The sequence below is a fragment of the Epinephelus fuscoguttatus genome, linkage group LG3 (genome assembly GCF_011397635.1).
Source record: "Epinephelus fuscoguttatus linkage group LG3, E.fuscoguttatus.final_Chr_v1".
Lineage (NCBI taxonomy): Eukaryota > Metazoa > Chordata > Actinopteri > Perciformes > Serranidae > Epinephelus > Epinephelus fuscoguttatus.
Window position 1 is genome coordinate 17,649,190 of NC_064754.1, and position 13,905 is coordinate 17,663,094.

Here is a 13,905-nt window from a genome sequence, read left to right on the forward strand (position 1 = left end):
CAGTTAGCTCACCTGAAGCATTTAGCTCCCTGGCGATCTCTCTGCAGCCAGCTTCCACCTTGTTTAGATTTTTGTAGTGAACGTAGGAGGTTTTAATCACATAATTTCTCATCTAAGCTTTATGAATCAGCCGCTCCTCATCCCTTGCGAAGCTTTCAAAGCAAGCGACAGACATAAACAGAAACAAGACTCCGACAAAAGTCCAGCTTACAATAGCAGCACTGCATCACTTGCAGTGATTCAGGACACCTCTTTTGTTGGCTTCAAATCCAAAATGTTGCCATATCGGTGCAGTTTTTGTTCTCTGCTATGCCTTCCCCCGTCAACGGAAAAAACATGAAGTTTGTTGTAAAGAAACACCACATATACAACTCTGCAGCCCCATCTCCTGAAATGCGAACTCTTTAATGTTGCCAACAACTTCCTCTGCTCACAACAGGTCAGACACTAGTTGCTCCATTAGTGCATTTATAAACATGATATTATGTTTGATGTAGACTACTTTTTAATTTGCCTAAACCTTTATAGTGATGAATGCTGCTTCAGCCGGAATGCATACATTCAAACTGGTTTAAGCTCATACACTGGACCAGCAAAACTGGAAATCGACCGAACTCTAGTACAGGCTAATAGTACCGTTTTCAATAAACCTATTAGAGATCTCATTACCGTTCATTCCCATTCAGTACATGCAAAAGTGCTCCTTCAAGTCCTCATCAAATCCAACCCTTGAAACTGTCCCTCAACACGCATGATTAGATTACTGTTGTTGCTGACAATCATGAATGCTGAGATGGACAAAATAACAATGGGCTCAGTGGTTGTTTTCATTTGTCCATTTTGCGTGTATGAAAAATCTGCAATCTTTTTTTACTCATTTTATTTCCTTTTATCAAGTACAACTGTACTTGATAAAAGGAAACTGTACAGTACAATCAGCTTTTCAGACACTTGAAGTAGTACAGGCATAAATGCATACATGTTAAGGGTCTGTCCATGGGTTTTGGCCTTCCATCAATGTCCATATATCCATTATCCATTGTCCATATATCCATTATTTGAAGAGGGAATGGGAGGAAGAGAGAGATAAAGAGAGAGAAAAAATAAATAAGAATAAAATAAATAAATAAATAAAGATAAAATAAAATAAATAAATACAATTGTTCACATTTAAATGAAAAGAAAAATGGGAACATCATTCTCCCTTCCACTTGGACCATACTGGTCAGAGGGAAAGAAAAGAAATAATTGGCGACCATTTAGACAAGAATACATCTGTTTTTAGCTTTTTAACCTTGCTGTAATGTTTTCCATGTAGTAAACATCCTTAATCCTGTCCCTCCATTGTGTCACTGTGGGGGGCCGTGGATTCAGCCAGGACACTGTGATCATCTTTTTGGCCACTAAAAGGAGAATTCTCAGTAATAATATCTGATTATTGTTTTCTAGATTTTCTGGCAATATGCCTAATAGAAAGTAAGATGGTTTTAATGGCACTTCTGTATTTAAACATTTTTTTTATCTCATTTTGTATGTCTTGCCAATATCCTGATAGTTTTGGGCAGAATATATGTGTATGGTCTCCCACCAGGCCACAGCCCCTCCAGAAGGCATTTTTAAAAATCTCCTAAAACTGTTTACATGTGGATGAGAGGTCAAAACATAGAGGAAAATACCAGTTCTCAAAATATCTGTGTATGTGTAGACAGGGCCTTCGTCTTAGTTCATTTTGTGCACTTGGAACAGACAATAGGACCACATCTTGTGATCTCAAACTGTACAGTCAGATCTCTGTGCAAACAACATGCAAATGTATAATTCAACATAGTGTTAGTTCAGGCAGGACACAATGTCAAGCTCAGCTCACATCCCAGCTACATCAGCTGATGTCAAACAGCCCAGTCAACTGATGGAGCAGCTGATTGATGGAAGGGAGTCAGCTGATAGATCACATGATACCTTTCTATGCAACCAGTTGGTATCTCATTCAGGGCGCCCTACTTAAACTGCTCTGGCCTGCCTACTGTTGCTGTTTCCTCTGCAAGTCATTTTGCAAGCCGCCTCCACCCCAGCTCCTCCTTTTCATGCTGTGTCTGACTTATCATTGTTGTTTCTGTTTGTCATTGATGCTGCTCTGTTCTGTTCCCCGCCTTAGGCTTTCTGTGTAGGTGCATGGAAGGGCAGAGAGGGTTGCTCTCTCTGCCTTAAGGTTTCCCACGCAGGTACATGGAAGGGCGGAGAGGTGTATGCCTTCCATGTAGGCGCATGGAAGCGGCTTCCTGCATAGGCCTGAGGAAAAGCAGAGGGGCCCCAGAACAGAGCCATACCTCCAAATATAATACTGCAATTGGAAATAAATTTTTCTTTGACTAAAGTGTTCCTGACTGAAATTGGAGTTTACCCACAATGTCTTTATCATTCATTTCATTATATTCTTTCATATATTTGACCCAGTGATGATCTATATTATCACTGTTACCATCCATTTAAATAACTCTTTGGCTGTGTCCACAGTCCGTCATAATTAACTCATCACAGTATTTAACTAGTGCACTATACTTACCTTCCACTATATTATTTGAGTCCCTGTGAGTGAATTCTGAATGTGAAATGTACACTGCTGATGAGTCAAAAGTGTGATGAGTCAAATTATTGAGCGTCCACTACAGAGGAAGGAATGAAAGAGCAAACAAAGGAATGATTTCTGATCCAGGACATGACAGTATGTAACACGTTTGACAGCAGTGACCTGTAAATAGGACATGGAGGATAATCCCTTAATGTCATACAAATGGTATGGATTATATGTCCAGATGTGTGTCAGAGGACATTAAGATGTGCTCCAAGCTGTCACCATGAGGACAATCATTGTACTGCAGCAACTGCACAGTAGCCTTAATCTTGCGGATTTTACATTAATAATATTTGTGCGACCTGCTTTATTTTTATACTACAGAAGTGGAATATGCACCAAATGGCTGATAGTAAAGTAAATACTAAATGTCAGAGTGATGGGACCTAATACAAATGTCTGCCAAGGTCTTTCAAGTGTGTCAAACCACTCTCAGTAGCTCTGTAACAGTCAGTGCTCACTTATGGCTATTACTACTATTTTTTTCTGTGTTTTGACAATGTGTTTTGTTTGTGCCTCTTTTCTATTCAGTGCCCTGATTCAGCGTGCAAGCAGGATCTGCTGGCCTACCTGCAAAGAATTGCCCTGTACTGTCATCAGCTCAACATTTGCAGCAAGGTGAAAGCTGAGGTTCAGAATCTGGGTGGAGAGCTCATCGTGTCTGGGGTAAGTCCATCCATACAGAGCAGTACACAGCCGGCTCCACTATGACTGATTCTCTAGATAGGCTTTTAGGTTCAAATCACCAGACTTGGTCAATTTAAGCAGATTTTTATGCTCGGCGCTGCAGGTGGGAGAACCTTTTAAGTTCAAGGTCACAACGAAGCTTGCGAGACACAACGGAGGGTCATGCAGAATACGACTGATGCAATTATTTCAGACTGATTACCATCTAATAATACCAGAAAGATGCAGGCTTTTTTTCCATTTGTGTTTTTCATGCCTCATGAACCCTATTATCACTGGTCAAACTAAAATCAGCCAATTATCCCATACCGCTTGCATTTCACATTTAACTTAACTAATAAATGTGCCTGATAGTCTCCATTTCAAAGCTTTCATTTTGATTAAAAAAAAATATATATATGTTATTTTGACCAGAATGATCCTCATGATAATTCAAGTCTCCTTTCCTTTCTTTTAGCAAAATATAACAAATCCACCTGAAAAGGAAACGCTTTATCGTGTAAAAAGGATTTCATCTCTTCATAAAGCTAATAAATACTCAAATAAAGAAAAAGTTTTTCAATACATGTTTTCAAGCAGTAGGCAGTTGGAGATGTGAGACGGTTTTCCTTTGAAATTAAACTTTTCTTTAAAGACAGTTTATTGTGTAGCTTCAAAACAATTATGTGGTGACCTGTAATTGGTTCTTAAATGTAATGACTTGTCTGTACTGATCAGTATGTATGCAGGTGTGTGTGTGTGTGTGTGTGTGTGTGTGTGTGCCTGTGGACATGTATGTTATGTGGTTTGTTTTATATGCAATTTTTGTTTTTATTGTTATTGTTGTTATTAGCCCTTTATGAAGGGAGACTGTGCTATAGAGCCACTTCAAAGTCACACCCTTACACCACCTTTGCATTTTCACGCAGAACCAAATGACTGTAAAGTGACTCCAGTGTGTAATTTTAGAAAGCGTGCTGGCATAGCGGAAACAAAAGAGGCGTGACATTTCTTTTTCATTTTAACCCACACCATGATCTTTTCCTGACCCTAACCAAGTGGATTTTGTGCCTAAACCTAACCAGACCTTAACCACAGGGCATCATGATGATTTCAGAACAGACTTAGGAACAATGAGTTTAATATGGTCGGAACAATGGGATGTCGAACCAATGGGCTGTCGAATCAATGGGCAGTTCCCAACAGCATTAGCCTCTAGTGTGACACATTAAAAAAAAGAACAATGGCATAACGTAACAATTATTTACCGTTCCTGTGAAATGGATGCCTTTCTTGTTCTTTTGTCAGAAGGTAAGGAGCTCCTAGACCTCATTGTTTTTTCAAAATTGTGGACATTTTCAGCCACTGATATTCTTCTCTGAGTTAGCTGCTAACTGCTATCAGCTACTTTTTAAATCTCCTGACAGTGGGTTGCATGCATAACACGACAAAACGTCACACCCATGCAGCCCATGATCCCGTTCTGCCGTCCTCATCGCCAATTACGTTGTAAAATAAAGAGACTCAAAACACACAGGATTGATCATTTGAGGGTTTACTCGCAAGAAAAGCCAACACATTAGTATTTAGTGATCATTTATAGTGTCTGACAAACAAGCAGTATCAGTTGACACACCTACAGCTTTCCAATACACATTAAAAGGTGTTTCCTTTCACTTAAGCTGCTGTTTTCCTGTTATTCAATCAACCAGCTCAGAGAACAGTTGCTTCTCCTCACATATCATACATTTGGCCAGAAACATGTCGGATCATTTAGCTGAAGTCAAAGTCCTTCTAGTCCAGCCACTACTACACGTTAACAGCATATGAAGGGCTAAATTTTAGTCCTCTTGAACTGGAAAATGGTGACATTAGTTTTAGGACCTTGCTGACCAATAATAGGTTGTTCCCTTCAACGAGGTAAAAACTTCATGTTAGAAATAAAAGTCTACCGCTTCCTTAAAGAAATGAACCAGTGCAAAGCATGAATTGCACCAGTCAAACAAAAATACTGGACACTATCTTGAAATAGGCTCCATAGTGCTTATTTCACTACTGGTAATTTTGGCAATCTTTTGGAGAATGAAACTGACAAAACAGACACACAGCACACCCCAACACAAACATTTCTCTGTTTTCTAGGCTGTTTTCCAGCGATCATTAGCTCAAACAAGCTAAAGATGTTGCCTAGCAATTGTTAGCTTGAACAAGCTTACTTAGGGTAATAAAATAAGTGTTACATACTCTGGAGTTTCCCGACAGGGTCCAATTCTTTCTTTGACTGCTGCAGTCCACAGTGGGCTTTCTTTCTGCCTTTCTTTATTTCTTACATCATGTTTGTACCTTGTTGAAGGGAACAACCTACCTTTGAGCCCTCAAATGTCCAATCCTGTGTGTTTTGAGTCTCTTTATTCTACAACACAGCAAGGTCCTAAGACTATTTTCAGCAATTCCGAAAGTGTTTATTTTAGTTCAGGAGGATTGAAGTGCAGCAATTCATATGCCGTTTTTATTCTGTAGTGGCTGGACCTGAAGTCCAAGTGGAACAACACTGTTTCATACCAACCTAAAGACTCATGAAGAAGAAGAAGTTGGGCTGTACTTAAAAATGTTCAAATGCATAAGTATTGACAAGATTTCTAATAGATAAATAGCATAAGTTCAGATATCAGCTCTAAATGAACATCATGAACAACTTTATCCAATAAGTAGAGGTATATTTTAGAAAACATTTCAAGCCATAGTCTATATTCAGTCCACGAGGTGACAGGGGACTCAGATGGTGGATCAAATACTAATCCCTCCTGGAAAGTAAAACATCTAGATTACCTCCTCTTGGGGGAAGTGTTACCTTCTCAAGCCCTACTTTACTGCCAGTGATCGGCACATAAGTACAACCCTCTGTGTGCATTGCTTTTCTATATCAGATACTGATTTTATCAAACTGGTCGGGTATAAAGTATATTTTCATTTAATGTATATAGCACAAAAGCACACATCACAACTTTGCCATAGAGGGCTTTTACAGTCTCACCAGCATACAATATCCTTAGACCTCAATTCAGATAAGGAAAAACTCCACAAAACAAACTCTTTAGCAGTCAGGAAATAAAGGAAGAAACCTCAGGAGGAACAACAGAGAGGGGATGCCTCTTCTAGGACAGACAGAAATGTAGTAGAGTAGACTGATCCGCTCAGTGTTAGAGCTGTAGTTGGTAACTTTTATAAAAGATAATGTTCTGTCTAATTTTTTAAAACTGTCACTATGTTCACACAGCACTAAATGAGACAAAAAATCTGTGAAAAAAAAATCATACCTCTCTGCCTACTCTATTGCCTTGTTGCATTTCTGGTGGTATTACCGTATATGAATGAAATCAACAAATCAGAGCTGGGGAGTCTCTAAAGCCCATTTCAGACCCAAGATTCGCGACAAGACGAGTTGAAACAGGCAACTACTTGCAATGTGCTGTTCTGCAACATTCTAAAAGCCTGCCAGTTTACACCAATGCAACTAGATGAGATAGGGTATCATCGCTATGCAACAACTCTCGGTACTTCTGTTCTGATTTGAAGCTTTTCAGGCTTATTTTGTGCCTGAATATAATTTGTAGCTTCTCCAAATATGAATGAGCTTAGTGATAGTGAGATACTGGCTACAACTGCATTTGTAGTAGTGATGAAACGGCAAAAAACAGAAACAAAACAAGCATCAGCAGCAGTCGAAGACGCGGTCTGCGGCCATTTTGACTGGCTGTAGAAACAGGTGACGTGCTTTACATTCTAAAACCAGCTGCCGGCAATTTAACCAGAAGAGTTGCAGGTGACATCATCAGCCAGCTTGAGTCAAGCTCAGACAGCCATTTAACACCACTGCAACTTTTCTCTGCAACGTTCTAAAACGGTTTTGTCTCATCCCAAATCTTTGGCCTGAACTTGGCTTTTCGCAGCTGTCAGTCATGTCAGTCCCTGCTCATGAACTGCGGTCAAACTGTCAATCAAGATTCTGTCACTGCATTGCCTATTTCTCACCTCAAATAGTTTCAGAAACATATTTCAGTGTACTGTTTGGCTGTAAAATGAGAAAGTTTGCGACTCACCTGCCATATCAGAAACAGTCAAGCTAAAATCTAAGCACCACCCATTAGCCAGAGCAACCCTCTCATTTTACAGCTAAACAGTACACTAAAATATGTCGCTGAAAACATTTGAGGTGAGAAATAGGCAATGCAGTTACATAATCCTAATTCATACTTGATCAGTGCTGCCTAGTTTGACAGTTTGACCACAGTTCACAAGCCGTAATTGACATGATTGACAGCTGCGTTAGAGACTCCTTGGCTCTGATTGGTTGTTTCTTGGTTAGCCATGGTAGATTCTATCAAATCAAGCAGAATGAAGAGGAGGAAGAACATGGCGTTTTTCACAAATTATCTGTCTTGTGTACTTCTTTTGAAATACAGTGACAGTTTCAGCAAATATGACAAAGTTATCATCATAAAAGTCACCAGCTGTAGCTTAAAATATGTGATTTTCTATCAGGAGAGGAGAAAGTGGAATCGGTGCATTCCTACTGTTTGTTTGTAAAGAACTCACTTATTAACTGCCTTAGTACAATTTCTCCCTCTAATTAAAATCAGACTTGACTTTTATCTCTGCTTTAGACTTCTTTGTATCTAGTGTTGATAGAGTTCTTCATGATTCTTTAGAATTCTATGATAGTGTGTCTCACATGAGATATATGCGAGCCCTGCTGAGATTTTAACCTTTTCATGGTGGCCAGCTGGAGTCCACACTCATTAAAACTAAGCAGTTGACTCGTCTCAGTGTGGGGTAGGAGGAGGCCCACTGGCCGCCGACCCTTAAATGTCAGCCAAACAAAACAGACGGAGACAGAGGTACACCTGACCCCTGCCTCCGCTAATTAAGAACTGCTAAAATAAGATGTCACATAGCGAGGGTCATGTTTTTATACTGCTTAATTATCAGTTGAGGCACAGACCTCCTAGGTACCGGATGTAACTAATATGTCTGAATGTTCTTGTTGAGTGCATGGGCATTGTTGCACTTTTTCCTCTTTCCAGACACATTAACTTTTTTTGACTTGACCCTTATTGTTTCTCTCCAACTTTCTTTACCCCCCCTGTAGCTTGATAGTGCCACCTCCCTGATCCAGGCAGCCAAGAACCTAATGAACGCAGTGGTGCTGACAGTAAAGGCATCTTATGTAGCCTCCACCAAGTACCAGAAGGTGTACGGAACAGCAGCCGTTAACTCGCCCGTGGTATCTTGGCGCATGAAGGCCCCAGAGAAGAAGCCTCTGGTAAAAAGGGAGAAGCCCGAGGAGTGCCAGACACGTGTGCGACGAGGCTCCCAGAAGAAACACATCTCCCCGGTCCAGGCCCTCAGCGAATTCAAGGCCATGGACTCCTTCTAAGAAAGAAAAAAAAAAAAAATAAGTAAAAGAAGAAAGAAAGAAAGAAAGAAAGTCATGCTTACCCAAGAAAAACAACAAAACATGACGGCAACAAGTTGAAGAAAAAGTCCCTTTTTACATTGTGTTAACCCACCTCTGTTTGCCCTGTGTGTGCTTGGTGACACCTCAGGAGGACTACAGTACATATTAAACTGCCACACTACGGCTCCTGTGAACACTGTGGGCCTCGCGGCACGCAGGCAGCCAGCACACACCCAACACTATTTATCAATCTTAATGTAGCTTAATATGTGAGAGCCAAAATGTGACACAAACACACGTACTTTTGAAAAATATGGGAGTTTAAAAAAAAAACAAAAAAAAAAACACATATCAGAGAAGGAGGAGTGGCATTTTAAAAATTTGTGGCAGTTGATATTCTAGCTATATCTTTAACGTGCTACTGACTGGCTGCTTGTATACACATTTAAACTGTCTGAATGGGATCCTGAATGGTTCAGTAGAGGAGTTATTCTAAAGGGAATATGTCGCTGTTGGTATGCTCCCTCTTGATATTTTTTTTTTTTTTCAATTTGAATGTAACCTGTAGTGCTAGGAATAATTTATGTTAAAGAAAAACCCGGAAGTGTCGGCATCCAAGTAGTTTCCTTGTTCCTGATGATTATAATAATAATAATCCATATGGTGTTTTTTTCCAAAGCACACTTATGGTCTATTGTATTGCCTTTTTAAATTCAATTTATTTAATTATTACATCACTAACTATGATGACCTTGATTGGAAGTTGTGTAGCGTATAAATATAGACAGAGAGGTTTGACTAGTTGTGGTTTGCTCAGAGAATAGAAATCCCTGCATACAGTACCTTTATATTCACCCTTCTCTAATAAATCCCTCAACTTGACCCCTCGAGGTTTCACGCGTGTTTTTTATCGTCACATTTTGCAGCACTATGCAGAAGCTACCAATCTGTGAGCGAGCGTTACAGCAGTGATGTATTTTATTAATCTTAGGGATCTAATATTATCATTTGAGACTGCACACATAAGACCTGCACATGAGGAGATTCCAGAGGAGAAAAAGAAATCTATTAGAGTTAAAAGCTCACACGAATAGGCATATTGATTCAGGGTCACAGGTCGAGCCCCATTACTTCACCGTGACTTGAGATAATTGGTCTTAGGTCAGCACTGTTTCTGCTACCTTTGTGATATTTTACAAGGTCCTTCATTCAAACATTCTACCATGCTCGCCCAACTAAAACACAGGTTCATTTTAGGGATACAGCAATTGTGAAATTCCTTGTCAACAACAACACCAATGTTTAAAATGACAGTGTTTTACCAATACTGATGATTTTTTTTTCTTTTTTTTTTTTTCTTTTGCTGTTTGTTTAGTTTTTGTTATTTATCCTTCCTTGTGGGCCAGGGAAACAAAGAAATCCTCTTCAGTCCTACATTACATTTTATTAAACTACTGTCAATATAACCTTCTTTCACATGAAGAAGAACTTAAAAAGTCTTCAAAAGCCTTTTTAATATGTAAGATATATCACAATCCCCTCTTTAAAATCTATTTTATATTGCTGTGAAAACGTCAACAACTTTAGTTTCTTGCCAAGAACTTAATTTTACAACATACATTTTACAGGCTGCTCTCATGCACTGTTTGTACAGTGTCCTACAAATTTGTATATATCCCACGTAATACTGAGCCAGTAATTAGTGTATCATCCACATATTTTGGTACGCTACAATTACATGACCAATGCGCTGACAAGAGTTCAGAAGGAATTGGTCCTGAGGGGTCCTTGTTAGAAGGCAAGTTGGGATGGTGGATGGGTCACAAGACACTGGACTTAGGGGACGAGTGTTTGGAACCTTGTGAACTTTGAGTCATTATAAGGTACGTGAACAGCTTGTTTCTCTTCCTAAACATAACCACAGTAACTTTACGTTAATTAAGTAAATCTATGTGAAGTACTTAAGGTCATTTGTGGGGCATGGTGGTTAGCATTGTTGCCTCACGGCAACATGGTTCCTGGTTCAAACCCAGGGTGTGGGGGTTCAAACTTTGGGTGAGGGAACCTGGCTTTCCTCCAGGTACTCTGGCTTCCTCCCACAGTCCAAAGACATGCAGGTTAATTGGTGACTCTGAATTCCCCGTAGGTGTCAGTGTGAGTGTGAATGGTTGTCTGTCTCTATGTGTCAGCCCTGTGATAGTCTGGTAACCAAGGTGTGCCCTACCTGTTGCCCAATGTCAGCTGGGATAGGCTTCAGCTCCCCTGCGACCCCCAACAAGATAGTGGTTAGGGAAATAATGAATGGATGAATCATTTGTAGGATATTGTCCAAACTCTTGTATGAGGCTTTGCTTTTTACTGAATAGCAGTCATCATACAACATATCATAATGTGTCTCAATCCATTTATCGCTGTTAGTTCTGGCCACCGTCTACTAACAGCTGAAGTTAACTGGCTCCTCTCCTGCTGATTTCAACAAGAATTTGTTGTTCACCATGAAGCATCATTAGGGGAAAACGGGGGGTGTTCCCTAATGCGTCAATAGTACATTTACTGCAAGTTTACATCCCAAAGATGTCCTGGGGAAGACTGCTGTTCATCCAAAACAGGGGCGGCTGGCCAATAGAGGGCGATAGGGTGCCACCCCTCCTCGAGCCACAAAAGAAAAGATGATAATAAATGTATGATTATCATCATCATTGTCATATATACACACAATATATTAATTATTCTGGTCATTTTCACTTGAAACAGCTCGTCCTGCCTCTGAATATCCAATCAGATGCAGTGTGAGGTCACGTTCCGGCCCTTTGGGGCGATATCAGCCTGGCTGGAAATCGCCCCGATTCACTCTCATAGACTTCCATGTAAAATGCTTTTTTTTTTCTAAATGTAGGCACTCCAATGCAATCTCTATGGGTTCCGGGAGGGCTTGCCCCAACGTGTTTTCGTCATACGTAAACCACCAAGTATCATTCATGTGCTCCTTGGATGGTCCAATTTCCCATGTCGGGAAGTTGTTCTTACTTCATTGTGTGTTCATGAGCGTTTAAGTCGTAATGTGGAGACATCATGGACATTACAAAGAAGATGTGTTGTATTTTATCACTCAAAATGTTTAAAAAACACGTCGTCAACCGTTTCCACTGAAATATTGCTTTATGGTCGGAAACTCATTTTTCTGATTATTCCGACATCACATGAGGCAGCGCCACTGCGCAGCGGTCACATTCAAGATCAACATGGCTAACGTTTCCAGCTGATCCAAGAGGTTTTTTAACCATATAGGTTAAAAAGGAACAAACAACGTATAGTGCATCCAAATTCACACCTGTTCTTCTCTATGGATTTTCTCCACGACCGTGCGTCATAGCGAGGAGCCACATATCACGTGAAACAGCAGAACTGCAGCTTTCCAACAAGACCAAGCACTCGTCGGTAGTCCAATGTTTTCACAGTGAAAAACCCCCAGATAAAATTACACTAAAATTAAGTATAACAAAGCTTTCATACAGCTTTGCACACACATTACTCTTGGATGGATTATTCGCAAATCATTGTGCTGTCATCTCATCACGTTATAAATACAGACCAATTGTGTACAAAATAAAAACCTGACGAATTTCTTTACAATCCATTATACAGATCTTGTTATCAGTCACTTCATATAGTGAGGAATATCGTATCTTACCACGTCTTAGGCTTGCGTGTGTTTCTCCCTGTCTATCCACATTTGTAGTCCGGCTTTCAAGATGCAGATATCTCCATATTGTCCAGTTGATACTAAATCAAACTTTGTATGACAAGACCAGCGCACTTCACCTTTGCGCACCCAGACAACTGCAGCCTAATTATGCATGCTAACAGGGCCGTAGTCACCATATACATTGAGGGGGACACGTGCGCCCCCAATGCCCCCAATGGTGTAGTGTCTCAACAGCTGTTGGATGGATTGCCATTACATGTGGTGCACACGCTCAAGCTCCCTTGAAATGATTCTTAAAAACTAAGTTGATTCTATCCAGCGCCATCAAACATCAGCGTGTTAGCACTGTCATTGTGTGCTATCATGTTGACATTTCACTCAAAGCCAGCTCCTAGCCTTGTTATTATATTTCTTTGAAAATGCAGTTTGTCTGTTAGATGGCCATCCATCTAACGAACAGTTAAATCTGTATCTATTGCTCATGGTCTCAAAGTTAAGTGCTGACTCCATGTCAAGGTATATAAGCCAGTATTGACCACTGAAGTCCCTGTCAATCTCTCTTAAGCCCGCTGAGTTGTTGGAGGAAAGAAAAGAGGGATGGGGAAAGAGGAACAGCGGTTAGATAGCCGGGACTCAACAGACATCTGACACATCGCCAGTCAGCAGGGCAAGAAAACCCCAGAATGCTTTGGGCTCTCAATGTAAAAGCTTGAGATCTCTAAAGGCAAGGGAAAATCATTGTGGATAGTACAAATGTGAAGTTTGTATAGCTCCTCTGGTCTTTGGGAAACCACAGAGACCTGACTGCAACCTCTCTTCATGCCGAGTGATTCCAGTGAATTAGTTCATTTTAAGAGACAGTACAATGCATTCCTTTTAGAGAGCGGCTCTATCAAGCCCCTACAGGCACACCCTGCCATTAAAACAGGGAGAGTAAATCAATTGATTGCTTAACACGACCTTGATCCCTCGTGAATCAAATCAAAAGCATCGACAAGCATAATTGTCCCAATAATGGCTCACGGGACACTAGTTTAGATAATTCAGCAGTTTCGACATTGATAATGAATAAGGCCCTTTATGTATCCACATTGTACCGCTAATGGCCATTAAAGGCAACATGCATCAAGCATCCGTGCATCACCAAAGTACCCTGTGTTTAGGAAACAGGGCCCCGGGAGAGGAGTTGTAACACGGTCCAGTTAATGGAGGGATTAATTCCTGACTGTGGTGCTGTCTAACTGGAATAATCCCTGTGTTTATCCAACGCTACCATCCAAATAAAACATGACATGATGGCTGACAGCCTGTTCTCTTTGAAAATTAAAGAGAAATAATTAAAAAGAAATAGTGATGGTAGCAGAAATGCCACTGCAGTGCAGGATATTGGTACTTTGATTTCAGAGATGTCTTCATGGGCTGTGCTGTATTAAAAGGATTAAA

The 13,905-nt window shown here is 40.3% G+C and overlaps 1 protein-coding gene across 1 annotated transcript in view; it reads left to right on the forward strand.

Annotated features, from left to right (window-relative positions):
- The window catches only part of ctnna2 (catenin (cadherin-associated protein), alpha 2), a 509,943-nt gene extending 500,305 nt beyond the window's left edge, over positions 1-9,638 (forward strand). Inside the window, exons 17-18 of the mRNA XM_049572760.1 lie at positions 3,164-3,298; positions 8,448-9,638. Coding sequence (XP_049428717.1) covers positions 3,164-3,298; positions 8,448-8,735 — 423 coding nt within the window. The 3' untranslated portion in view covers positions 8,736-9,638. The remainder of the gene's footprint in view (positions 1-3,163; positions 3,299-8,447) is intronic.
- The last annotated feature ends 4,267 nt before the right edge of the window (positions 9,639-13,905 follow it).